General features: G+C 50.1%; 1 protein-coding gene across 6 annotated transcripts; it reads left to right on the forward strand.

Annotated features, from left to right (window-relative positions):
• The first annotated feature begins 9,961 nt into the window (after positions 1-9,961).
• Positions 9,962-26,745, forward strand: cnp (2',3'-cyclic nucleotide 3' phosphodiesterase). 6 transcript variants are annotated; one of them, XM_070864306.1, is made up of 4 exons: positions 9,962-9,984; positions 18,411-19,047; positions 21,246-21,379; positions 25,745-26,745. In XM_070864306.1, the coding sequence occupies exons 2-4, from the start codon at positions 18,429-18,431 to the stop codon at positions 26,144-26,146; spliced, it is 1,155 nt and encodes a 384-aa protein (XP_070720407.1). In that variant the 5' UTR covers positions 9,962-9,984; positions 18,411-18,428; the 3' UTR covers positions 26,147-26,745. The 6 variants fall into 6 exon arrangements, with proteins under 6 accessions (XP_070720407.1, XP_070720402.1, XP_070720405.1 ...); XM_070864301.1 differs by having other exon boundaries at positions 9,964-10,289; XM_070864304.1 differs by lacking the exon at positions 9,962-9,984 and adding an exon at positions 13,657-14,117.
• Positions 26,746-27,591: the final 846 nt, after the last annotated feature.

Here is a 27,591-nt window from a genome sequence, read left to right on the forward strand (position 1 = left end):
CAGGAGCGGGTCTTGGTATGGATAGGATATGGGCAATGGGGTTTTGGACACGTTCCAATTTGTGATAGCAGAAACCTGGAGAATGTTGAAGTAACCAACTCTGAAGGGGACAAAAGTCTTGATGCCAATCTATGGCAGTGAGGGTGAGATACAAGGAGATGTGGGACACGTTACAGAGATGGAAATAAGGTGGTTTCACGTATGTGAGGTTTGCAACTCAACTTGGGGTCAAATAGGATGCCGAAGTTGTGCACTGTTATCTCAGTCTGAATGAGTTGCCTGGGACAGCAACAACAACTTATATTTATATAGCGCCTTTAACATAGTAAAATGTCCCAAAGCACTTCACAGGAGTATTAGGCAATAAAAATTTGACCCAAGTAGACATTAGCGCAGGTGACCAAAAGCTTGGTCAAACAGGTATGTTTTAAGGACCGTTTTGAAGGGGGAAAGAGACGGAGAGCTTTAGGCACGGACACCAATGGTAGAGCAATTATAATCAGGGATGCTCAAGAGGGCAGAATTAGAGGAGAGTAGACATCTCTGGGGGGGGGGGGAGTTGTGGAGCTGGAGGAGATTACAGAGATAGGGAGGGGCGAGGCCATGGAGGGATTTGAAAGTAAGGATGAGCATTTTGCAATTGAGGCATTGCTTCACCGGGAGCCAATGTAGGTCAGTGAGCACAGGGGTGCTGGGTGAGCGGGACTTGGTGCGAGTTAGGACATGGGCAGCTGAGCTTTGGATCAGCTCTAGTTAACATAGGGTCGAATGTGGTTGGCCAGCTAGGAGCCAGGACAAGGAAGGAGCGAGTGGTTAAAATATGGGGATTATAGCGGGAGCCAAGTTGGACGGTTTTGCTTGTGCCAGTGTTGAAAGAAACTCGTGTTTATCCAGCACAGTGGTGGTTGGGGAGTCTATAGAGTGTGGGAAGTTTATGTAGATTGGCAGCTGCTTGTAAATCTCTGGCTCCTGACCTTAGAGGGAGGACAGGTAGCATATCTAGTTTACTTTGGAATGTAGAAAGCCACGCAAACGCAGATAGAAACAGAAACTCAGCCAGTAAAAGGCAAAATATGCTGGAGAGTGAATGAAGCCAACAACTCTCACTTAAATTATCTTTAATGTAGTAAAACGTCGCACGCTGTTTCACAAAAAATAGCAAGGCTTCGGAGTAGTCAGAAGAAGTCACCGATTGTGTCTTTGAAAGATAAGTTTGAGGAGTCTTTTGTAGGTGAGCGAGGTGTCAAGGATTTAGGACGGGAATTCCAGAATAACAGGACTACGATAAGCAGAAACCCTGGCATACATTGTTGAGCGGGGGAAGGAACATATTGTAGGGCAGAGTTGGAAAAGTGCCACCTGGAAAGCCAGGGCTGGAGGAGATTACTGATGTGGGATGGAGCAGGGGTCGGGAGAGATTTGTAAAAGAGGATGAAGATTTTGAAATGACTGTTGGATGATGGAGAGCCAGTTGAGGTCACAGAGCTGTTAATGCAGGATAAGGTGCAGGTAATTTGGGATGAGTTAAGAGTTTACGTATATTAAAGCTTGAGAAGCTAGCAAGAAAAGTGTCGGGGAAGTTGAGCCTGGAGACACAAAGGGGAAAAAATTGCCCCTTTTTTAGCCCCTCCGCGGGGGGGGGAGCTAATGGAGCACAGGACAGTTTTTGCCCGGGGGAAATTGCCCGGGAGTTTGTGGAGGTGCGCACTCCACAGTTAACTCCTGGGCGGCCGCACAACCAGCGATGACATCATCGCCGTGTGCAGCGACCCCTCACCGCCCCGATCCCTTACTGCCCCACGGGGTAAATTGCCCCGCGAGTCGCGAAGCTGGCGGACATCCGTCTCGTGGAGCTCCTTAAAGGGGAGGCCATCATTTTTTGTTGGCCAACTCTCGGGTCGGTTCGGCGATGGTGGCCCTAGCGTGGGTTCGGGCCACCATCATACAGCCCGGCACTCCGTCTTGGGTGCTGGACTACTGGCCCGGTCCCACGCTGCCCTTGTAGCCCAGTGGAGGCCACCAGAGGCCATGCAGAGTGTGCAGTGGCCCTCCCCTGTAAGCGAAAAGAGGCGTTGAAGTGAATCAGCGGTACGTGGAGCATCCACATAGTTACTGCTTTCCCCACCCCAGTAGAGCCCCGGTTACTGCCTGCTCAGGAAGTGGAGCGTGGGAGACTTTGGGGAATGCAAAATCTGCCTTGCCCACCGAATCGGCCCTTGAAGTTACAGCAAAGTTGCCTTCATAACAGGATCATTGTGGATGAACCTTGGATGTCTAGACAACACTGCGCAGCCCAACCTCAATATCAGACGCACGTTGCCGGCAAAGTTATTGCTGGCACCAGTCATTTTATCTTTCCTGCAGATGACAGTTTTAAAACATTCATTCACAAGATGTGGGCGTCGTTGGCAAGGCCAGCATTTATTGCCCATCCTGAATTGCCCTTGAGTGGTTTGCTAGGCCATTTCAGAGGGGCAGTTAAGAGTCAACTACATTGCAGTGGGTCTGGTGTCACATATGGGCCAGACCAGGTAAGGACGGCAGATTTCCTTCCCTAAAGGACATTAGTGAACTAGATGGGTTTTTACGACAATCCGGTCATTTCATGGCCATCATTACTGATGCTAGCTTTTTATTCCAGGTTTTTTTAATTACCTGATTTTAAATTCCCCAGCTGCCGTGGTGGGATTTGAACTTTTGTCTCTGGATCATTAGTCCAGGTCTCTCGATTACCGGCCCAGTAACATTATAATTATTCTACTGTACCGAGGGGGGAGGCTCAGTCCAGACTCGCTAGAAAAGAGCCTCAGGCTCCAGGTGGCAAGGCAGTGTTAGCAGCACTCATTGTGTCTCACCGATACATCCATAGACCCTTCTCCGTCCCTCAAGGATTGGCATACTTCCTCGCACTGAGCCTTGGGCTCACGCACAATCTGCGGCTCTGTGTCTGAGAGCGAATACCCCTCACTGTCCAGTGCTTTGGGCCTCAGGGGGCGCACTCACTGCCGCTCTGAGCCTGGGGTGGGGGAAGGGGGTAGTGGGGGGGGAGAAACACACCTGGGACAGAGGCTCTCTGTCTGGGGGAGGGGGCACACTGTCTGTCTGAGGGAGGGGGCACGCTGTCTGTCTAAGGGAGGGGGCACGCTGTCTGTCTAAGGGAGGGGCACGCTGTCTGTCTGAGGGAGGGGGCACACTGTCTGTCTGAGGGAGGGGGCACACTGTCTGTCTGGGGGAGGGGGTACATTGTCTGTCTGAGGGAGGGGGCACACTGTCTGTCTGAGGGAGGGGGCACGTTGTCTGTCTGGGGGAGGGGGCACGCTCTCTGTCTGGGGGAGGAGGCACACTGTCTGTCTGGGGGAGGGGGCACACTGTCTGAGGGAGGGGGCACGCTGTCTGTCTAAGGGAGGGGGCACACTGTCTGTCTGAGGGAGGGGGCACACTGTCTGTCTGGGGGAGGGGGCACACTGTCTGTCTGAGGGAGGGGGCACGTTGTCTGTCTGGGGGAGGGGGCACGCTCTCTGTCTGGGGGAGGAGGCACACTGTCTGTCTGGGGGAGGGGGCACACTGTCTGAGGGAGGGGGCACGCTGTCTGTCTAAGGGAGGGGGCACACTGTCTGTCTGAGGGAGGGGGCACACTGTCTGTCTGGGGGAGGGGGCACACTGTCTGTCTGGGGGAGGGGGCACACTGTCTGTCTGGGGGAGGGGGCACAATGTCTATGTGGGGGAGGGGGCACGCTGTCTATCTGGGGGAGGGGGCACGCTGTCTATCTGGGGGAGGGGGCACGCTGTCTATCTGGGGGAGGGGCACACGGTCTGTCTGGGGGAGGGTGTAGCAGTCGGCACAGACCCCATGAATTTTTAGATATACCCTTATTAAAAACTGGACAGGCTGTTTGGGGGAAGCAACGGAAAAACACGCAAGCTCAAGGTGGCTGAAGTAACCAGGTTGCATTCATATGGTAACGGACTGTCCTGGGGAACAATGGCTCGAGAGGCCCACTCCCAAGGCATGGATATCATCATCATAGGTGGTCCTTCAAACGAGGGTGACTTGCTTCCACACCAAAAGGAATGAGTTCACAGATGTTTCAATGAAGGACCCGATGTTCCAGTCCTGAACTCCAGTTGAGAGGGGGTGGAAGATGCCTGTGCGTGGATTTTTTTAACGTGTGGTGACCGTTGCACATCATCCACCACACGGGCTCGACAGAGCGAGGTCTTGGTCCAGGGGCAAGGGTTAACCAGGACGACTGGAGACCTGCTCTGCTGCACGGACCCGGTGCGCACACATATCGCACAGTGTGGGCTGGGCCCGTGCTGCCCCTGGGCCCTCGGCTCTGCTGGGCCCCGTCCCCTCATTCGCCGCTCCTCCGCCACAAACATTCGCCGCTCCTCCGCCACGATCTCTCGCCGCTCCTCCGCACCAAACATTCGCCGCTCCTCCGCCGCGGTAACTCGCCGAATCTCAGCCACGATTCCTCATCGCTCTTCTGTCTTGATCATCTGCTGCATTTCTGCCTCAATCTCTCGCCACTTCTCCGCCTCAATCATTCGTCACAGCTCCGCCACGATCTGGATAACGAGGCTGGCGAATCACTGTTTCTGAGAAGATGAGCTCATTAAGTTAAATCGGCTGGGAGATCGAAACGAGATCAAAACCATCACCGACCATTAAGGATATTAAAACATATCAAGGAGGCATCAAACCTGAAGCACCTTTTGTTACCACGGAGGCCAGGCCCCGGAAGGCAGAATGAGGCCACAAAGGACTGGAGTGGATGTCCCATCCAAACCTGGGCAGAAGCCTGGAAACGATGCCCAGAGGCGCTGCGTCCATTAAAACACAGACAGCGGTCTGTGTATTGGGTGGGTATATCAGGGAGCTGTTTTGGATAGCTCTCTCTCTCTCTCTCCTGCCCTCACCACAATGGAACATCAAGAGGAGCTCTTCCAACCGAGACGGACTTTGACTCAGACTGGGACTGGCATACCGCAAGGCCGCTACGGAACCAGGGAGCCGAGACGTATGGGAATAAGCTACAAACAAGATCAAGGGCAAGCTAGGTGACTGTCGGGGGAAGGGTGCACACGGTCTGGCTCTGGGAGGGAGCACTCTGTCTGTCTGGGGGAGGGGGGGGGGCACACTGTCTGTGGGAGGGGGCACACGGTCTGTCTGGGGGAGGGGGCACACTGTCTGGTGGGGGGGCCGCTGTCTGTCTGTGGGAGGGGGCACATGGTCTGTCTGGGGGAGGGGGCACTCTGTCTGTCTGGGGGAGTGGGGGGCACACTGTCTGGGGGAGGGGGGCACACTGTCTGTCTGTGGGAGGGGGCACACGGTCTGTCTGTGGGAGGGGGCACACGGTCTGTCTGGGGGAGGGGGCACTCTGTCTGTCTGGGGAGGGGGGGGGCACACTGTCTGGGGGAGGGGGCACACTGTCTGGGGGAGGGGGCACACTGTCTGGGGGAGGGGGCACGCTGTCTGTCTAAGGGAGGGGGCACACTGTCTGTCTGAGGGAGGGGGCACACTGTCTGTCTGGGGGAGGGGGTACATTGTCTGTCTGAGGGAGGGGGCACACTGTCTGTCTGAGGGAGGGGGCACGTTGTCTGTCTGGGGGAGGGGGCACGCTCTCTGTCTGGGGGAGGAGGCACACTGTCTGTCTGGGGGAGGGGGCACACTGTCTGAGGGAGGGGGCACGCTGTCTGTCTAAGGGAGGGGGCACACTGTCTGTCTGAGGGAGGGGGCACACTGTCTGTCTGGGGGAGGGGGCACACTGTCTGTCTGGGGGAGGGGGCACACTGTCTGTCTGGGGGAGGGGGCACAATGTCTATGTGGGGGAGGGGGCACGCTGTCTATCTGGGGGAGGGGGCACGCTGTCTATCTGGGGGAGGGGGCACGCTGTCTATCTGGGGGAGGGGCACACGGTCTGTCTGGGGGAGGGTGTAGCAGTCGGCACAGACCCCATGAATTTTTAGATATACCCTTATTAAAAACTGGACAGGCTGTTTGGGGGAAGCAACGGAAAAACACGCAAGCTCAAGGTGGCTGAAGTAACCAGGTTGCATTCATATGGTAACGGACTGTCCTGGGGAACAATGGCTCGAGAGGCCCACTCCCAAGGCATGGATATCATCATCATAGGTGGTCCTTCAAACGAGGGTGACTTGCTTCCACACCAAAAGGAATGAGTTCACAGATGTTTCAATGAAGGACCCGATGTTCCAGTCCTGAACTCCAGTTGAGAGGGGGTGGAAGATGCCTGTGCGTGGATTTTTTTAACGTGTGGTGACCGTTGCACATCATCCACCACACGGGCTCGACAGAGCGAGGTCTTGGTCCAGGGGCAAGGGTTAACCAGGACGACTGGAGACCTGCTCTGCTGCACGGACCCGGTGCGCACACATATCGCACAGTGTGGGCTGGGCCCGTGCTGCCCCTGGGCCCTCGGCTCTGCTGGGCCCCGTCCCCTCATTCGCCGCTCCTCCGCCACAAACATTCGCCGCTCCTCCGCCACGATCTCTCGCCGCTCCTCCGCACCAAACATTCGCCGCTCCTCCGCCGCGGTAACTCGCCGAATCTCAGCCACGATTCCTCATCGCTCTTCTGTCTTGATCATCTGCTGCATTTCTGCCTCAATCTCTCGCCACTTCTCCGCCTCAATCATTCGTCACAGCTCCGCCACGATCTGGATAACGAGGCTGGCGAATCACTGTTTCTGAGAAGATGAGCTCATTAAGTTAAATCGGCTGGGAGATCGAAACGAGATCAAAACCATCACCGACCATTAAGGATATTAAAACATATCAAGGAGGCATCAAACCTGAAGCACCTTTTGTTACCACGGAGGCCAGGCCCCGGAAGGCAGAATGAGGCCACAAAGGACTGGAGTGGATGTCCCATCCAAACCTGGGCAGAAGCCTGGAAACGATGCCCAGAGGCGCTGCGTCCATTAAAACACAGACAGCGGTCTGTGTATTGGGTGGGTATATCAGGGAGCTGTTTTGGATAGCTCTCTCTCTCTCTCTCCTGCCCTCACCACAATGGAACATCAAGAGGAGCTCTTCCAACCGAGACGGACTTTGACTCAGACTGGGACTGGCATACCGCAAGGCCGCTACGGATCCAGGGAGCCGAGACGTATGGGAATAAGCTACAAACAAGATCAAGGGCAAGCTAGGTGACTGTCGGGGGAAGGGTGCACACGGTCTGGCTCTGGGAGGGAGCACTCTGTCTGTCTGGGGGAGGGGGGGGGGCACACTGTCTGTGGGAGGGGGCACACGGTCTGTCTGGGGGAGGGGGCACACTGTCTGGTGGGGGGGCCGCTGTCTGTCTGTGGGAGGGGGCACATGGTCTGTCTGGGGGAGGGGGCACTCTGTCTGTCTGGGGGAGTGGGGGGCACACTGTCTGGGGGAGGGGGGCACACTGTCTGTCTGTGGGAGGGGGCACACGGTCTGTCTGTGGGAGGGGGCACACGGTCTGTCTGGGGGAGGGGGCACTCTGTCTGTCTGGGGAGGGGGGGGCACACTGTCTGGGGGAGGGGGCACACTGTCTGGGGGAGGGGGCACACTGTCTGGGGGAGGGGGCACGCTGTCTGTCTAAGGGAGGGGGCACACTGTCTGTCTGAGGGAGGGGGCACACTGTCTGTCTGGGGGAGGGGGTACATTGTCTGTCTGAGGGAGGGGGCACACTGTCTGTCTGAGGGAGGGGGCACGTTGTCTGTCTGGGGGAGGGGGCACGCTCTCTGTCTGGGGGAGGAGGCACACTGTCTGTCTGGGGGAGGGGGCACACTGTCTGAGGGAGGGGGCACGCTGTCTGTCTAAGGGAGGGGGCACACTGTCTGTCTGAGGGAGGGGGCACACTGTCTGTCTGGGGGAGGGGGCACACTGTCTGTCTGGGGGAGGGGGCACACTGTCTGTCTGGGGGAGGGGGCACAATGTCTATGTGGGGGAGGGGGCACGCTGTCTATCTGGGGGAGGGGGCACGCTGTCTATCTGGGGGAGGGGGCACGCTGTCTATCTGGGGGAGGGGCACACGGTCTGTCTGGGGGAGGGTGTAGCAGTCGGCACAGACCCCATGAATTTTTAGATATACCCTTATTAAAAACTGGACAGGCTGTTTGGGGGAAGCAACGGAAAAACACGCAAGCTCAAGGTGGCTGAAGTAACCAGGTTGCATTCATATGGTAACGGACTGTCCTGGGGAACAATGGCTCGAGAGGCCCACTCCCAAGGCATGGATATCATCATCATAGGTGGTCCTTCAAACGAGGGTGACTTGCTTCCACACCAAAAGGAATGAGTTCACAGATGTTTCAATGAAGGACCCGATGTTCCAGTCCTGAACTCCAGTTGAGAGGGGGTGGAAGATGCCTGTGCGTGGATTTTTTTAACGTGTGGTGACCGTTGCACATCATCCACCACACGGGCTCGACAGAGCGAGGTCTTGGTCCAGGGGCAAGGGTTAACCAGGACGACTGGAGACCTGCTCTGCTGCACGGACCCGGTGCGCACACATATCGCACAGTGTGGGCTGGGCCCGTGCTGCCCCTGGGCCCTCGGCTCTGCTGGGCCCCGTCCCCTCATTCGCCGCTCCTCCGCCACAAACATTCGCCGCTCCTCCGCCACGATCTCTCGCCGCTCCTCCGCACCAAACATTCGCCGCTCCTCCGCCGCGGTAACTCGCCGAATCTCAGCCACGATTCCTCATCGCTCTTCTGTCTTGATCATCTGCTGCATTTCTGCCTCAATCTCTCGCCACTTCTCCGCCTCAATCATTCGTCACAGCTCCGCCACGATCTGGATAACGAGGCTGGCGAATCACTGTTTCTGAGAAGATGAGCTCATTAAGTTAAATCGGCTGGGAGATCGAAACGAGATCAAAACCATCACCGACCATTAAGGATATTAAAACATATCAAGGAGGCATCAAACCTGAAGCACCTTTTGTTACCACGGAGGCCAGGCCCCGGAAGGCAGAATGAGGCCACAAAGGACTGGAGTGGATGTCCCATCCAAACCTGGGCAGAAGCCTGGAAACGATGCCCAGAGGCGCTGCGTCCATTAAAACACAGACAGCGGTCTGTGTATTGGGTGGGTATATCAGGGAGCTGTTTTGGATAGCTCTCTCTCTCTCTCTCCTGCCCTCACCACAATGGAACATCAAGAGGAGCTCTTCCAACCGAGACGGACTTTGACTCAGACTGGGACTGGCATACCGCAAGGCCGCTACGGAACCAGGGAGCCGAGACGTATGGGAATAAGCTACAAACAAGATCAAGGGCAAGCTAGGTGACTGTCGGGGGAAGGGTGCACACGGTCTGGCTCTGGGAGGGAGCACTCTGTCTGTCTGGGGGAGGGGGGGGGGCACACTGTCTGTGGGAGGGGGCACACGGTCTGTCTGGGGGAGGGGGCACACTGTCTGGTGGGGGGGCCGCTGTCTGTCTGGGGGAGGGGGCATACTGTCTGGTGGGGGGGCCGCTGTCTGTCTGTTGGAGGGGGCACACGGTCTGTCTGGGGGAGGGGGCACTCTGTCTGTCTGGGGAGGGGGGGGCACACTGTCTTGGGGAGGGGGCACACTGGGGGAGGGGGGCACACTGTCTGTCTGTGGGAGGGGGGCACACGGTCTGTCTGGGGGAGGGGGCACTCTGTCTGGGGGAGGGGGCACACTGTCTGGGGGAGTGGGGGGCACACTAACTGGGGGAGGGGGGCACACTGTCTGTCTGTGGGAGGAGGGACACTGTGGGAGGGGGGCACACTGTCTGTCTGTGGGAGGGGGCACACTGTCTGTCTGTGGGAGGAGGGACACTGTGGGAGGGGGGCACACTGTCTGTCTGGGGGAGGGGGGACACTGTGGGAGGGGGGCACACTGTCTGTCTGGGGGAGGGGGGCACTGTGGGAGGGGCATGTTGTCTGCCTCTGTGTGGCTCGGTTACGAGCACGAGCACGCTCCTTCCCTGGCGGGGGCGCGCACGGTTACTTTCGGTTTCGGTCAGTGTCTGTGTCTCTCTCTGTGTCTCCCTCTGTCTCTCTGTGTCTCAGTGTGTGTCTCCCTCTGTATCTCCCTCTGTCTCTGTGTGTCTCAGTGTGTGTCTCCCTCTGTGTCTCCCTCTGTCTCTCTGTGTCTCAGTGTGTGTCTCCCTCTGTATCTCCCTCTGTCTCTGTGTGTCTCAGTGTGTGTCTCCCTCTGTGTCTCCCTCTGTCTCTCTGTGTCTCAGTGTGTGTCTCCCTCTGTGTCTCCCTCTGTCTCTGTGTGTGGGGCGGGGGTCCGGATGCGGAGCGGGGTCGGGAGCCTGGTGAGTGTTTGCGGAGCGGGTCCGCTCAGCGCAGCCCCAGCGTACGCTGTAACAGCGCCACTCACTCCGCGCACGGAGTGTCTAATCCTGGCTCACTGTCCTGCTCTTTGTGGACTCGTTCTGCTCCAGTGATCAATCTTCCTGACTTTCTACTGTCTCATTTATGAATTATTTGCTACTGTTGTATTTTACTTATCCCATGGCACCTAACAGACCCAATAATGCCCCATTTATTCTCTCTAACAACAACAACTTGTATTTATATAGTGCCTTTAACGTAATGGGCATCTTGAAGGAAATGGAGAGGTTTAGGGAGGGAGTTCCAGAGCTTGGGGCCCAGGCACAGCCACCAGTGGTTGAGCAATTATAATCAGGGGTGCTCAAGAGGGCAGAATTGGAGGAGCTCAGACATCTCAACAACAACTTGTATTTATATAGCGCCTTTAAAGTAATGAACCATCCCAAGGCGCTTCACAGGAGTATTATGAGCTAAACATTTTGACACTGAGCCACGTAAGGAGAAATTAAAGCAGGTGACCAAAAGCTTGGTCAAAGAGGTAGGTTTTAAGGAGCGTCTTGAAGGAGGAAAGAGAGGCGGAGAGGTTTAGGGAGGGAGTTCCAGAGCTTGGGGCCTAGGCACAGCCACCAATGGTTGAGAGCAATTATAATCAGGGATGTTCAAAAGGGCAGAATTAGAGGAGTGCAGACATCTCAGGGCGGGTGGCAGGAGGAGATTACGGAGATAGGGAGGGGCGAGGCCATGGAGGGATTTGAAAGCAAGGATGAGATTTTGAAATTGAGGCTTTGCTTAACCGGGAGCCAGTGTAGGTCAGCGAGCACAGGGGTGAGTGGGACTTGGTGCGAGTTAGGACACGGGCAACCGGGTTTTGGATCAGTTATAGTTTACGTAGGGTAGAATGTGGTAGGCCAGCCAGGACTGCATTGGAATAGTCAAGTCTAGAGGTAGCAAAGACATGGATGAGGGCTTCAGCAGCGGATGAGCTGAGGTAAGGGCAGAGATGGACAGTGTTGCGGAGGTGGAAATAGGCAGTCTTAGTTATGCTGCAGATATGTGATCAAAAGTTAATTTCAGGGTCAAATGTCACACCAAGGTTGTATACAGTCTGGTTCAGCCTCTGACAGAAGTTGGAGAGAGAGATGGAGTCAGTGGCTGGAGAACATTTCTGCTCATCCAGAACTGGGTGCCAGACAAGCAGTCTGACAGTTTGGAGACCGTGGAGGGGTTGAGACAACAGATTATCTGGTCATTTATCTCATTGCTGTTTGTGGGAGCTTGCTATGCGCAGTTTGCTACATTACAACATTGACCACACTTCAAAAGAAAGACTTGCATTTAAAAAGTGCCTTTCACGACCACAGGCTGTCCCAAAGTGCTTTACAGCCAATGAAGTATTGTTTTTAGCCACTGTTGTAATGTAGCAAACCTGGCAGCCAATTGCGCATAGCAAGCTCCTACAATTAAAAAGTAATAATGACCAGGTAATATTTTTTTGTTGTGTTGATTGAGGGATAAATATTGTCCAGGAAACCGGGGATAACTCCCCTGCTCGTCTTCGAAATCGCGACATGGGATCTTTTACATCCACCTGAGAGAGCCTATGGGACTTATCTGACAGTGCAGTGCTCCCTCAGCACAGCACTGGAGTATCAGCCTAGATTTTTGTGCTTAAGTCTCTGGAGTAGGACTTGAACCCACAACCATCTGACTCAGGCAACAGTGCTAGCCACTGAGCCATGGCTGCCAAAAAGTACTTGGTTTTAAAGCGCTTTGGGTCGTCCTGAGGTCATGAAAGGCGCTTTATAAATGTAAGTCTTTCATTTTCTTTAAATCGACACTGAAAGACTCCCAGATTATTCTGCTGTTTAAAATATTCCACACTTGTGCTTTTCAGAGAATTTATTTAGGAGGTTGAGAAACTCCTGTGTTCTGAGTTATTGATTAATTATCACATCGGATTTACAGCACAGAAACAGGCCAGTTGGCCCAACTGGTTTGTGCTGATTTTTGTGTTCCACATGTATCTCTCCCAGCCTACATCATCTCACCCTAGTCGCCTTGTTTATTTTGAGTAATTATAGTAAAGTCCTTAAAAAGTCCCTTCACAGCTGGTCCTACTGTTTTTTTCCCCTCACCCTTGCCTCCCTTTCTCTCCCAAAGTTGCTCACCTCCCTGTTCTGGTTCGACAGACTTCAGTTGCTCTCCTGCGGCCAGTGAGCCTCGATACTGAGGGAAGCAAGCTATTTGACTGTGGAGGTATCACAGCCAAGGCCCTCACCTGATGCACACTCACTTCGGCCAGGGTCTCCGGATTACGGCTTGGGGTGGGATTGCTGACTTGATTTTCCTCCTCTTCCCCCTCCCCCCAGGGGTACTGAGTCCATCAGCAGCATCCCCACTGCTGAGGCTCTGGCGAAGATCAGCAAACTCAGTACAGGCCAGGGATCAACCCTGGGACCTTCCTGGATAAAGCAACAGCAGAGCTTAACAAATAAAAAGCTTTTCATGGTACCACGTACCATTCCTAGTGGATTCAGCAGTCGGTGTGATCCCAAGGTTTGGCCAACATTGTGTGTGTAGGAGCCAGCTGGTGTGACGTGCACTTTCCTTAAACCCTGCCTTGGGCAGTGTGTCGTGCCTCGATTGGTCTCTAGGCTACACCCAGGATCCTGAATCCTGTTCAGTTAACCTGCAACAAATGTCTTTTGTTGATCATCATCATCTTCTTCAGTATAGCAGCAGCAAAGCAAATCACATGTCACCTTTATTGATATTGCAAAGCATTAATGCTGCTTTTGTGAACCTCAATAATAAGAACATTATCAGCTCGAGTGTAAAAGAGCTCGTTCTTCCAGCTATCAAAGCTGCGGATATATAGCCTAAACATGGCAGATCGGAAACTGACCGAACGTGGCTGTAACTCGAATCGGAAGGGGCTCACAAGATTGAAGTTTAACCCAGTTATAATTTTTAATTTTGTGGCCTCGATTACAGTTTTACATTGTGTACTTCCAAGTGCCTTTGAAGACGTACCGTTTAGTTGGATGTAGTTATTTATTTTAGTGTTTTTTCTGGCAGCTGTAGATTGGCTCAAGGTACCGGATGAGTCATCTATTGTTCACAGCATGACTCATTCCCAGCCGTTCTTCTCCCCTCGAGTAATCCTGCACATGGAATTTCCCTGCCAACTGCTGCACATTACTTGTCAACAGAGCTGCAGGCTTAAAAAGTGGTTAGACCCCTCCCTTTCTCTGTAATCGCCTCCAGCCCCACAACCCCTCTCGAGATATCTGCACTCCTCTAATTCTACACTCTTTGCGGATTCCATGATTATAATTGCTCCATCATTGGTGGCCGTGCCTTCTGTTGCCTGGGCCCTCAGCTCTGGAACGCCCTGTCTCGTTACCTCTCGTTCCTCCTTTTAAGATGTTCCTTACAGCCTTCATCTTTGACCAAGCTTTTGATCATCTGCCCCAATTTCTCCCTGTCAAATTTGTTGTCTCATAATACTCCTGTGAAGCGCCTTGGGACGTTTTACTATGTTAAAGGCACTATAAAAATACAAGTTGTTGTTGTTGCTCTGGGTGTCCGGAACAATCCAGAAAAAGGCAAGAAGCCATGGAACTTTCAGAGACTCACTGATTGTAAAAAGGCTTTTATAGTATCTATGTAGATATTGCATGCATTACATGTTTTACATGAGATAACAGGCTTCAAGGTTACATTACAACAGTGACTACTTTAAAAGTACTTTATTGGCTGTAAAGCGCTTTGGGACGTCTTGAGATCGTGAAAGGTGCTATATAAATGTAAGTCTTTAAGATTGAAGTGCGGTTCCGATGTTGATTGTAACCCTTTCTTAATTAGGATACAGACTTGTATCCATTATTCGATCTATACTATATGTTGCTTTCATATATTGAACTGAATGGAAATGAGAAGCTTGTTTAAATGTAAAGAGGGGAAAACTACGGACTTGTTTATAAATCTAGATTGGTTTTTGAAAGTGGTGGCACCTGGAAATTCTCTGCTGGTGAAACAGACCACGGGTGTCTGTGGGCTGGTCCTAATTTAACAATGAACTGCTTTTAGAACAGACTTTCTCAGTTCTCTTTTTACTTTTTGGAGTTAAGTAAATCTGTGTCCAAAAGCATTTTCAGGGCGCACCAGTTCTAAATATCAGGCGTGTTGGGCCAGAGAATTAAAAACAAATCCGCACTCTCCGCCTGTTGAAATATCTGCCACAAGTCCAGAGCTGAGTGTACACTGTAAACAACAGCGACAGGTCAGAGCGAATTAGGGGAGCCATTAAATCCAGTAACTGTAGCGTTCAGTGAGTCACAATGTTCTTGCAGACATTCAGTAAGGCGCAAGTCTGAAATAGAGCCTGGAGCTGCACAGGAGGTCTGTCAGCACCTGATAGAGGAAGCTGGTTAATGTTTCGGAGTAACTCCATTTCAGTCAATATCAGAACTCCAGCGTAACCTTCTTTGCTTGACAGTGACATTTCCATTATCCATTATTCTTCTCAATTAGCCACCAGAATTTTTTCAGGACAAAGGTTTGTGGGAGGCTTCACCTACTGTGTGGCTCCCTGGTGCCAATCTGATATAACTCAACCTTGGCCCAAGATTTAGTTCAGTGGCGGTCGTTTGTACTGAGCCTGTCTTTATTCTCAGGTCGAGGATATTGCCAAGAGACTTGTGTGTTTTGTGTCTTTTTTCCTTTTCAAACTATGAACTAGTGAATACTCTCAGTGACCTGGTCTTATTGTCCTGTGTAAACCTTGACCTTATTATGCATAAAAGCAGAATCTGAGGATTGTTTGCTAGTTTCCATCATCCACCAGTACACCGCTCCATTACGCTGGATATGGTGATGCTACTACAGGCAATCCTACCTAACCACAAATCGCTCGCCAAGTTTGTACAGAGTCCCAGCACTAACCAAGGCTCCTAGTTATGATACTGGCTGTTATTGGGTTAACTTGATGGATGTTTTCCTGTTAAGATTGCCCTGTAACCAGCAGTCACTCACTGTACACGCACGTATCATAGTTTCTATGACTTAAGGCAGTGGGTGGGGATTAGTCTGATAGCTTTTTATATTTGAACTGTTTCACTGTCGACCACACACACACAGGAAACCTCTGTGTGCAGCTTTAAAAAAAAACAACTTTCGACACCTGTTTGTCGGGCACTGTGAGCGCTCATCTGTCCCAGTACTGTTGGTACATTGGTATTTTGTGTTTATTTTCAAAACGGTGCACTGTTTAGGGAATAAATTGTGTTCCGGTTCTCAGTTTGTTCCAATTAAATAGATTAGGGAGGACCAGGGGAGTCACCATTTTAAGTTGTCTAAGGCCAGATCTAGGTTAGACGTCAGGAGGTGGTTCTTTTCCCAGAGAATACTGGACCTCTGGAGCAGGCTGCAGCGGTGGACGCCGATTTGCTGAATTCCTTCAAACGAGAGCTGGACCTATTTCTGGCTGGGGCGGAATTCACTTCTTAACAGAAGGTAGGTACTGGAGGGAATTCAGGGCCAGAGTAATCTCCTGGAGTAGTTTTGATGACGTAGATGAGTTGGAGAGGAATTTCCCAGATTTTTTTCCCTCCCCAAATTGGCCTGGGATTTTATCTGGTTTTCACCTCTCCCAGGAGGATCCCATGGTTTCAGGTGGGATGGAGTGTCTATATTGTGGTACAGGTATATATTGTGTGGGACAGGCTGGATGGACCAGAGGGTCTTTACTTGTCCGTCATTGTTCGTATGTTCGCGTGTTTATTCAAAACTTGATCTCGCAGACCTGTGAAATGCTCAGCTTTCATTTTAATTCCAGATTTTATTTTTAAGCCTGTCACTTTTTTGTAGCATGTTGTTAATATTTGGAATGCATTGCCCGAAAAGAAACAGATTCAGTGCTAACCTTCAAAAAGGAAAAATTGCAGGGCTACAACAACAACTTGTATTTATATAGCACCTTTAACGTAGTGAAACATCCCAAGACGCTTCACAAGAATATTATGAGATTTTAAAAAACTTCAGGGAAAAAGCAGGGGAGTGGGACAAATTGCATAGCTCTTTCAAAAAGCTGGCACAGGCATGATGGGCCGAATGGCTAAGATTCAATGATTCTCTGACAAATCTGCACCAGTGAAATGTGTAATGTAAGCACCAAGCACCATTGACTATTTGCCTCCTCATTTTATCTCTTTCCCCCCCTGCCCCACCCCCGGTATCCTGAAGGCTTGCTTTAATGCTGGGGCATTATATAATTCCAGAAGTCCCAGCTTCACTCGGTCTAAGTCAGCATGGATTTATGAAAGGGAAATCATGCTTGACAAATCTTCGAGAATTTCTTGAGGATGTAACTAGTAGAGTGGACAAGGGAGAACCAGTGGATGTGGTGTATTTGGACTTTCAAAAGGCATTTGACAAGGTCCCACACAAGAGATTGGTGTGCAAAATTAAAGCACATGGTATTGGGGGTAATGTACTGACGTGGATAGAGAACTGGTTGGCAGACAGGAAGCAGAGTGTCGGGATAAACGGGTCATTTTCAGAATGGCAGGCAGTGACTAGTGGGGTGCCGCAGGGCTCAGTGCTGGGACCCCAGCTCTTTACAATATACATCAATGATTTAGATGAAGGAATTGAGTATAATATCTCCAAGTTTGCAGATGACACTAAGCTGGGTGGTGGTGTGAGCTGTGAGGAGGATGCTAAGAGGCTGCAGGGTGACTTGGACAGGTTAGGTGAGTGGGCAAATGCATGGCAGATGCAGTGTCATGTGGATAAATGTGAGGTTATCCACTTTGGTGGCAAAAACAGAAAGGCAGAATATTATCTGAATGGCGACAGATTAGAAGAAGGGAAGGTGCAACGAGACCTGGGTGTCATGGTACATCAGTCATTGAAAGTTAGCATGTAGGTACAGCAGGCGGTGAAGAAGGCAAATGGTATGTTGGCCTTCATAGCTAGGGGATTTGAGTATAGAAGCAGGGAGGTCTTACTGCAGTTGTACAGGGCTTTAGTGAGGCCTCACCTGGAATATTGTGTTCAGTTTTGGTCTCCTAATCTGAGGAAGGACGTTCTTGCTATTGAGGGAGTGCAGCGAAGGTTCACCAGACTGATTCTCGGGATGGCAGGACTGACATATGAGGAGAGACTGGATCGACTGGGCCTGTATTCACTGGAGTTTAGAAGAATGAGAGGGGATCTCATAGAAACATATAAAATTCTGACGGGCCTGGACAGGTTAGAAGCAGGAAGAATGTTCCCGATGTTGGGGAAGTCCAGAACCAGGGGTCACAGTCTAAGAATAAGGGATAAGCCATTTAGGACCGAGATGAGGAGAAACTTCTTCCCTCAGAGAGTTGTTAACCTGTGGAATTCCCTACCGCAGAGAGTTGTTGATGCCAGTTCGTTAGATATATTCAAAAGGGAGTTAGATATGGCCCTTATGGCTAAAGGGATCAAGGGGTATGGAGAGAAAGCAGGAATGGGGTACTGAGGTGAATGATCAGCCATGATCTTATTGAATGGTGGTGCAGGCTCGAAGGGCCGAATGGCCTACTCCTGCACCTACTTTCTATGTTTCTCTTTTAACCAAAAATTCTTCATGGTTGTAGGTTAGTTGGACATGGCGGGCTTTATAGCCGAGCCTGATTTGCTCTCCCCTATTATTATTGGGACATGGGTGACATTTGTTGGCCTGCCCTAGTTGCCCTGGGAAACCGATGCTGGAGCCTTCTAAGATGCTGACACACAGGCACATTTCAGCAGGCTCTCTTGGACATCTGTTCAATTTTTTTTGTTGCCATCCCTAGCCCAGGAGTCACTTGAGACTAATTGTAGCAAGCCCACTGCTGCCCCAATTGTGATTGGTCTTCCTGGATCAACACAGGAACTAGATACTACATTCTGGGGGAAGCTGTGCTTCAGGAATATGAAACTTTACCACTGAGGAACCGAATTAAGTGTGGCATTTACACAAGTGGGGGTGGGGGGCGTCACTGCTGAAATCAAGTTTCCGTTACATATATAGCTGCATTTTTCACAATTCTCAATTGTTTCCTTGTTTTTTTTTTGTATGTTTTTAGATTAGAAACTTATTCAGGATGGGGATGAAACAGTCCAAACCCATAAAGTGCGGCTATTTTCCGTTCCTTAATGACGACGACACCGTCGACGCAATTAAAGAAGCGAACACCCTCTTCATTCTGCGAGGTCTGCCGGGTAGCGGCAAGTCTACCATCGGCCAACGCATCAGGCAAAAGTATCCGCAAATCACTGCCATCGCTTCTGCCGACCAGTTGGAGATTTCTCCCATGGCGGAGGAGTCCGAGGCCGAGGGCAATCGGTACGCCAAGCTAGATACGCAAATTCAACAGTATTTTAAAGAGAGTAAAGGCCTCATAGTGGTGGATGACACCCATCACATTCGCAAGCGCCTGGAGTACCTCTTTGACCTTGCCAGAGACAACGACTACATCGTCATCATTGTCACCCCGAAAACCGAGTGGAGAGATGACTGCCAGAGCCTTGCAAACCACAGCTCATGGAAACCGCCTGTGGAGAAGCTGACGCTCATGCAGAGCAGCTATGAGCAACACATCATCCCTGATTTCTTTGGCTTTTTCTTGTTAAGGAGGAGCTCCGAAGAGATGCGCGAGACTGCGGAGGATTTTCTGAATCTGCTCAGCCAAAATGACATCTTTATAACAGAGTTCGTAAAAAGTACGTGATCTTTTCTGTAAGGTTTTTGGAGGGAGGAATGGCATCTTAAGGACGATTAAATGTTTCACGCCAAATTTCCGCTCAGAATTAGAATCACTGTTTTAACTTATTTATTCAAATTATCTGACCCCCCCCCCCCACTCTCCTGAAGGTGGCGAGTTCGGTTCGAGAGATCCTGTCAGCCCTTCAGTATTTTGCAAGAGTGGCTATTCTTCCTGCCAAGCTATTTGACTGTAGGGAGTAGCACAGTGGTGCCCACTGCAGTCCTCGGCTGACCGTCCAAACACACACAGCAGAGAGGAGGTTTCCACTTGTGGCGGAGACCAAAACCAGAAGTCAGAAATATGATCGTCACTGATAAATAAAATAAGGAATTCAGGAGAAACCTTTTTATCCAGAAAGTGGTTAAAATGTGGAATACACTACCACATGGAGTGACTGAGGCGAATAGCATAGATGGATTTAAGGAAAAGCTGGATAAGTACACAGGGAGAAAGGAATAGAAGCATATGCTGATCGAGTTAGCTGAAAGAGGGGTGGGAGGAGGCTCGTGTGGAGCATAAACACTGGCATGGACCAGTTGGGCCGAATGGCCTTTTTCTGTGCTTTAAATTCTCTGGGCCTGAAGTTGATGAAGGCCCCTGCCTGCCCAAAGGACCGCCAAGGTCCCTGACGGTTCTTTGGGCGGGGTTTACGTCACCCAGGTCCCTTGAAGGTTGGCGGGCGGCAAATCTGCGGCGTATGTCACTGGTTCCTATTTTCTATGTTTCCATATTTAAAAAGGAGTTAGATGTAGTCCTTACTACTCGGGGGATCGAGGGGTATGGTGAGAAAGCAGGAATGGGGTCCTGAAGTTTCATGTTCAGCCATGAACTCATTGAATGGCGGTGCAGGCTCGAAGGGCCGAATGGCCTACTCCTGCACCTATTTTCTATGTTTCTGTGTCGCCAATCTGGGCGGCAGCCAGCTGGAGCTCTCATTCTCAGCGGCAAAGGCGCCTGCCGCCCAAGTGATGCCGAGGATGGAGTCGGGCCCACGGAGGGTCGACGAGCTGAAAATTAAAATCGTCACAAAATTTTTTTTAAATCCATCGGAAGACCTTCTGGGGACACCATTGGGGTAAGTCGCTGTGATGAAAAAAAAATTAGAAAAAGTTCACTAACTTGTTTTTTCCGGATCTTCCTACCTACTGTCGGCCAGGCCAGGCCAGCCCCCGTTCTGGTGTCGCCTCCCGCCCGCACCAATCTGGCAGCTCGTCGGGCGGGAGGTAACTTGCGACACTCGGCTGCCCGCTGGCGGCTTTCTCCTCCAGGGGCCCACGTTGAAAGTGGCACTGGGCGGATCTTCATGAGGGATGTCGGCAGAAGTGGGCGGCAAGGTGATCAAATTCGGGCCCTTAGTAAGCAGAGGTTCCTGGATAGTGATCAGGAATGTTACTGATTTATACTCTTCCTCAGCCAAGCGACATAGAGACCGAGACTAGTATCCCATACTGCTGCCCTAGTTCAGCTGATTCAGCACATCTTTCTCTACTATTGAAAGAAAGTGTGTATTAGTAAGTGCTTTGTCCCTGCACAATTTTATAGTAAATGTGGACTCAGTGATGCAATATGTTGGATGACCAGCAGACGATAGCACAGAGTGCCCCAGTCTCTAGTTAGACAATACCCGCAGAGAAGCAAGGATAGATTAGAGGGCCAAGTCTGCACACCTCCAAGTACAGGCTAAGGGTAAATTGCCCTCTCAGAGTGAACACATCTTGAAGAGAGGTTAAAATAAAATTAGGAAGTTACCCAAACTACATGACAATAGGGGTGTTGCTGAACAGATCAGGAAGGCCCCAGGTTCAATTCCTGGTATGCGCCGAGTTAACTGGTCACGGTGGGAGGGCGGTTGTGATTATGCTACAGTTGGACTCAGTGCCGCTGGTTGAAGGAGGGATAGATGGGCTTGCTCCTGATTGCTATCCAGTGACCTCTGCTGGAAAGGCTGTGTGTGTGTGTGTGTGTCTACACATTGGGCACGAACAGGGTCGGGTTCAAGTAAGATTCCTCTCCCGCAAGTTGAATATAGGTACCGATGGTTGTGGTTCACACGTAGAGAATGGCCTCTTGGGTGAAGCACCTGAAATCGTGAGTCACTGCAAAATAGAACAGAGAAGCCAAGCTGTGCATTAAATGTGGTTTTGATTATACTAGATGTGGAATGGCATTCAGAAGAGGGCTTCAACCTCCAGGAGTATTTCCAAAAGAGGCCGAGTGTGCTGCATTGTACGACGAAATTCTGCAACTATGGAACGGTTCCAGGCTGTGAAACGTACGCTCGGTGTAAGGTTGGTAATGGGCTGGCAGAGAATCTTTGTGATCCACCCATTTAGAAAAATGATTGCAAGAGAAGTTAAGGTGTTGTTAGTGGATGAACGCTTGATACATTCGCATGAGCCGCTTCTGTTTATAGTTTTAGCACAGGCACTAACCTCTCTCAGATAGACTGCTTAAAATCTTCATTACAATACTGGCCAGAGAAATGTCATTTAATCTTAAGTGTTCATTTGCCAACAGTAATTTTAAGGCGAATATTTCTTAAGGCTTTCCTCCTGACTGGAGTCCCTTCCACTCATCAGAGTTCCATTTCTCAGTCCAGTTATCCTGCGTTAGGCTGCCAATTTGTGCCAAATAAGGGGGCTGTTTTATGCTATGTGGTCCTAACTCTATGGGGGAAGTTGCAGGGCGATGGGCAAAGATCAGGGGAGTGGGACTAATTGGATAGCTCTACTAAAGAGCTGGCACATGCACAATGGGCCGAATGGCCTCTTTCTGTGCTGTATCATTCCATGATTCTGTGATGTGCAAATCCTCATGCCAGCTGGTCTTCAAGAAACTTGGTTATCATTATTCGGCTGACTGGTTGGATGATCATCCATTTAAATGGCTGAACTAACCAGTAAGTATCCAGTTAGGACATTGTGTAATTATAAATGGCTAACTAACAGTAAACAGAGAGTCGGCATAAATGGTTCATTCTCTGGTTGGCAACCAGTAACTAATGGGGTGCCGCAGGGATCAGTGCTGGGACCCCAACTATTTACAATCCATATTAACAACTTGGAAGAAGGGACTGAGTGTAACGTAGCCAAGTTTGCTGATGATACAAAGATGGGAGGAAAAGCAATGAGTGAGGAGGACACAAAAAATCTGCAAAAGGACATAAGACAGGCTCAATGAGTGGGCAAAAATTTGGCAGATGGAGTATAATGTTGAAAAGTGTGAGGTCATGCACTTTTGCAGAAAAAAATCAAAGAGCAAGCTATTATTTAAATGGAAAAAATTAGCAAAGTGCTGCAGTACAGCAGGGGGTACTTGTGCATGAAATACAAAAGATAATATGCAGGTACAGCAAGTGATCAGGAAGGTTAATGGAATCTTGGCCATTATTGCAAAGGGGATGGAGTATAAAAGCAGGGAAGTCTTGCTACAGCTGTACAGGGTATTGGTGAGGCCACACCTGGAATACTGCGTGCAGTTTTGGTTTCCATATTTACTTGCTTTGGAGGCAGTTCAGAGGAGGTTGATTCCAGAGATGAGGGGGTTGACTTGAGGAAAGGTTGAGTAGGTTGGGCCTCTACTCATTGGAATTCAGAAGAATGAGAGGTGATCTTATCGAAACGTATAAGATTATGAGGGGGCTTGACAAGGTGGATGTAGAGAGGATGTTTCCACTGATGGGGGAGACTAGAATTAGAGGGCATGATCTTAGAATAAGGGACCGCCCATTTAAAACTGAGATGAGGAGAAATTTCTTCTCTCTGAGGGTTGTAAATCTGTGGAATTCGCTGCCTCAGAGAGCTGTGGAAGCTGGGACATTGAATAAATTTAAGACAGAAAAAGACCGATAAGGGATATGGGGAGCGGGCAGGGAAGTGGAGCTGAATCCATGATCAGATCAACCATGATCTTATTGAATGGCAGAGCAGGCTCGAGGGGCCGTATGGCCTACTCATTTTCCTCTTATGTTATGTTATGAGTGGACAATCAATCTGTTTTTTTTGGTGGCGAGTTGTTTGAGGGATGAATGTTGGCTAGGACTCTAGGAGAACTCCCTACTCTTCTTTAAATAGTGGAATCTTTTACGTCCATCTGAACAGGCAGATCGGGCCTGGGTTTAATGTCTCAACCAGAAGTCAGCACCTCTAACAATACAACACTCCCTCAGTGCTGCTTTGAGTGTCAGCCTAGCTCATGTCCTGCTTAAATCCACAAACTGCCACTCTGCCACATTGGTGATATCCCCCTCTTCAAGTTGGAGTAGAGCAGGTCCCAGAGATTCTGTGAGCATATTATTTTCTTGTTTACAAAATTACTGTGAAAGATTTTAGGTTCACAAAGTACATGAAGCCCAGAGGTGTTTAGGCTGCAGTAAAGCACAAAGTAGCAATTAATTCAGCATTGCCACCAATTGGTATTTATTGGTACAGCAGGTGTTTGTCTTGTCCATATATTACAATGCATTTGTGTCTCCCACCAACCAATGAAGAAATCAAACAGACACGAGGTTTTCCTCTTGCCAATTATCTTCTCTCTCCTCCGATCCTAAAAATGTTGACTCTTTGGTCATGTGGCCATTATTAACTTGTGAACCCTGACAACAAATATCATCAAGAGCCTGATCCTGTTTCCCTCATGCCATCAGCTGAGTGTGTGGACTGGGGATCAAACTTCGAATGCTTTATAAAAAAAAAAATTGTTCTTGGGATATGCAGTCAATTAACCACATTGCTGGGGTCTGGAGTCATATATAGTCATCATTATCATCAGAGGCAGTCCCTCGGAATCGAGGAAGACTTGCTTCCACTCTTAAAATAAGTCCTTAGGTGGCTGAACAGTCCAATACAAGAGCCACAGTCCCTGTCACAAGTGGAACAGATAGTCGTTGAGGGAAAGGGAGGATGGGACTGGTTTGCCGCATGCTCTTTCCGCTGCCTGCGCTTGATTTCTGCACGCTCTCGGCGATGAGACTCGAGGTGCTCAGTGCCCTCCCGAATGCACTTCCTCAACTTAGGGCGGTCTTTGGCCAGGGACTCCCAGGTGTCAGTGGGGATGTTGCACTTTATCAGGGAGGCTTTGAGGGTGTCCTTGTAACGTTTCCTCTGACCACCTTTGGCTCGTTTGCCGTGAAGGAATTCCGAGTAGAGCGCTTGCTTTGGGAACCTCGTGTTTGGTATGCGGACAATGTGGCCTGCCCAGCGGAGCTGATCCAAGTGTGGTCAGTGCTTCAATGCTGGCCTGGTCGAAGACACTAATGTTGGTGCGTCTGTCTTCCCAGGGGATTTGAAGGATCTTGCGGAGACATTGTTGGTTGTATTTCTCCAGCGACTTGAGGTGTCTACTGTACATGGTCTGTATCTCTGAGCCATATAGGATGGCGGGTATTACTGCAGCCCTGTAGACCATGAGCTTGATGGCAGATTTGAAGGCCATGTCTTCGAACACTCTTCCTCAGGCGGCCGAAGGCTGCACTGGAGACGGTGTTGAATCTTGTCATCAATGTCTGCTCTTGTTGATAAGAGGCTCCCGAAGTATGGCCAAGAACAGGGAAACACTCATCAAGGATGCCGAGGCAGTCAGGGCCCGCTGGAAGGAGCACTTCGAAGATCGAGACTCTGCCTTTGACTCGAGTGTTCTCGACCCCATCCCGCAGCATGCTACCCGTCACCACCTCAGTAAAACCCCAACACTGCACGAGGTAGAAAAAGCCCTAAGACAGCTTAAGAACAACAAGGCTATGGGAGCGGATGGAATTCCTGCTGTGGCACGGAAGTATGGCGGAGAGGCACTGTTGGTGCGAATACATGACCTCATCTCTCTCATCTGGAGGGAGGAGAGCATGCCGGGAGATCTCAGAGATGCAGTGATTGTGACCATCTTTTAAAAAAAGGGGACAAGTCCGACTGCGGCAACTACAGAGGAATCTCCCTATCAGCCACTGGGAAAGTCATTGCTCGAGTCCTCCTCAACCGTCTTCTCCCTATGGCCGAAGAGCTCCTCTCGGAGTTACAGTGCAGATTTCGTCCCCTGTAGGGCACAACGGACAAGATTTTTGCAGTGCGACAGCTGCAGAAAAAATGCAGGGAACAGCATCAACCCTTATACATGGCCTTCTTCCACCTTACAAAGGCCTTTGACACTGTCAACTGCGCGGTCTGTGGATCGTCGTCCTCCATTTCGGATGCCCCTAAAAGTTCGTCAACATCCTCCGCCTGCTCCACGACGACATGCAGGCCGTGATCCTTACCAACGGATCCATCACAGACCCAATCCACGTCCGGACCGGGGTCAAACAGGGCTGCGTCATCGCCCCAACCCTCTTCTCAATCTTCCTCACTGCCGTGCTCCACCTCACAGTCAACAAGCTCCCCGCTGGAGTGGAACTAAACTACAGAACGGAATAGGTGAGTCTGATAGAGGTGGCAGGAGGCTTGTGTGGAGCTTAAACACAGGCATGGACCAGTTGGGCTGAATGTCCTGCTTCTGTGCTGTACATTCTATGTAATCTATGTAACAAGAAATGGATTTGTATTTTTGCCTATGGTAGCTAAAGCCCATTGTTTTATGTAACAGGAAAACTGATTACTACCTGCCCAGGTGGTGGACTTGATAAATAACCAGTGCCACACTCTTTTTCTGTTTCCTCATTTTAGGCTGTTGAACACTACTATTCAAAGTCATTTGTCCTAAAAGTGATAGCGCTGTTTATTACGCCCAGAACAGTAGGAGCCCACCTCCTTCTGTCCAAACAACAGCAAGAGCTGTGGCCAAAGGAGGAAGTGGCTGAAGATGACGGTTATTACAGATCTCACATCACCTTGGCGTGCGCTCCCGGAGAGAAGGCAGTAACGACAGGCTTAGACCTGCTCGAATTTTTAAGGCTTGAAAAGATGGGCAGTATGCCTGAACATCTAGTAGAGATGAAGAAAGGTGAGCTTCGCTGCTATGGCAAGGGGATGTGGATAGTCAAGCTGTCCAAGCCCATTGAAGTGAAGACCCTTTTCTGTGGATCTTACACAAAAGAGAAAGTCCAACCCACCACTGAGGGGAATTAGAAAGAAACAAAGTGTGTGTAGCAGGTCGCGAGACATGAAGACAGGTTTAATTGGGTGAGAATGATAGCCAAATTCCATGCACATTACTGTGAAGATAACGAAGCACATCAAGGGCATGTATTTTAACCAAGGAGAATAGGGCTGGCAGTTTTCTAAAATTGAGAATTTTAATTTTGATATTCTAGTAGGACATTTGCTTTGTTTTAGCTGTAACCATTTGTAATACAGTATGACTAATGCTAATCATTTATCTAGTGTTTAATGCAAATACTGGGTCTGGTATCGGATGAGGTCAGTTGGGTCATAGAACCTGGTCAAGACTACTGTAGTGTGCATTTTGTGCCTAATATGTTCTGTCCAGCTCACACAAAAGCAGTGGATAGGTGCGAGAGAGAGAACTTCTGCCTACTCTGGGAATCTACTCCAACCCAGAACTGAAGGTCGACATGTAGGAATAAAATCTCAGATTTGGTCCAGATTGATGAGAATTGAAAAGTTAACTTGTTTTAAATCTGCATCTTTTAAAAAATTATGCCTCTGTATTGCTTTCCTTAAAGATGTAACTGTACAAGTGCTTCAATAAATGATGCAGCAATCTGTTTCATTGGTATAATTTATAGTTAAAATACACCAGTTTATTTGGTAAAATGCTTTGCCCAGGGTGATGCCAAACCATACAGATCAGAAAAAATCCAGGTGCAATGTGTGGTCATCATCAGCATAGGTGGTCCTTCAAACAAGGATGACTTGCTTCCACAAGAGTTCACAGATGTTTCAATGAAGGACCTGCTTGAGGGGGTGGAAGATGCATGTGTGGATTATTTTAACGTGGGGTGACCGTTGCACACCAGCCACACTTGACAAAGCTAAGCCATTATCCAGTGGCAAGGGTTAACCAGGATGACTGGAGACCTGCTCTGCTGCACGGATCTAGTGCGCACACTTATCAGTGTGGGCTGGTCCGTGCTGCCCCTGGGCCCCATACCCTCATTCACCACACCTCCGCCACAAAAGCACTCGCCACACCTCTGCCACGATCTCCCACCGCCTCAAACATTTACTGAACCTCCATCACGATCCCTCGTCACAAGTCCGCCACAACCTTCCCACTCCTCTACTTTACTGTGGTATTGGTAGCTTATCTCACTGGGAGCAAAGGGAGGGCACTGCAATGAATTGCCCAATGACAGGTGTTGAAAGTGGAAATCTTGGGTAAGGATAGGGTCAGGCTTGGCAGTGATTATTGTCTTCCCCCTCTTCACAGTAGAATACTCTGCTGACACTCAGTATCCAGACTCAGTAGAACTTCCATTATCTGATATGAGTCAACAAGCAATACCCAGGCACAATAATAAAGGCAAGTACAAGTACAAAAAAAATGAATGGGATTGAATCTTTAACTGAGGTCATTTCAAGTTAAACCAGTGTGATACCATTGTGCACAA

Source organism: Pristiophorus japonicus, chromosome 21 (assembly GCF_044704955.1).
Source record: "Pristiophorus japonicus isolate sPriJap1 chromosome 21, sPriJap1.hap1, whole genome shotgun sequence".
In the NCBI taxonomy this organism is placed as follows: Eukaryota; Metazoa; Chordata; class Chondrichthyes; family Pristiophoridae; genus Pristiophorus; species Pristiophorus japonicus.

Bases quoted from the DNA above. Each gene is read 5' to 3' on its own strand.
- cnp (XM_070864301.1), top strand. From the start codon at position 10,266: ATGCGGAGCGGGGTCGGGAGCCTG. The intron at 19,048-21,245 runs GTACGTGATCTT...TGATTATACTAG, and splicing joins TATAACAGAGTTCGTAAAAA to ATGTGGAATGGCATTCAGAA. The intron at 21,380-25,744 runs GTTGGTAATGGG...TCCTCATTTTAG, and splicing joins AAACGTACGCTCGGTGTAAG to GCTGTTGAACACTACTATTC.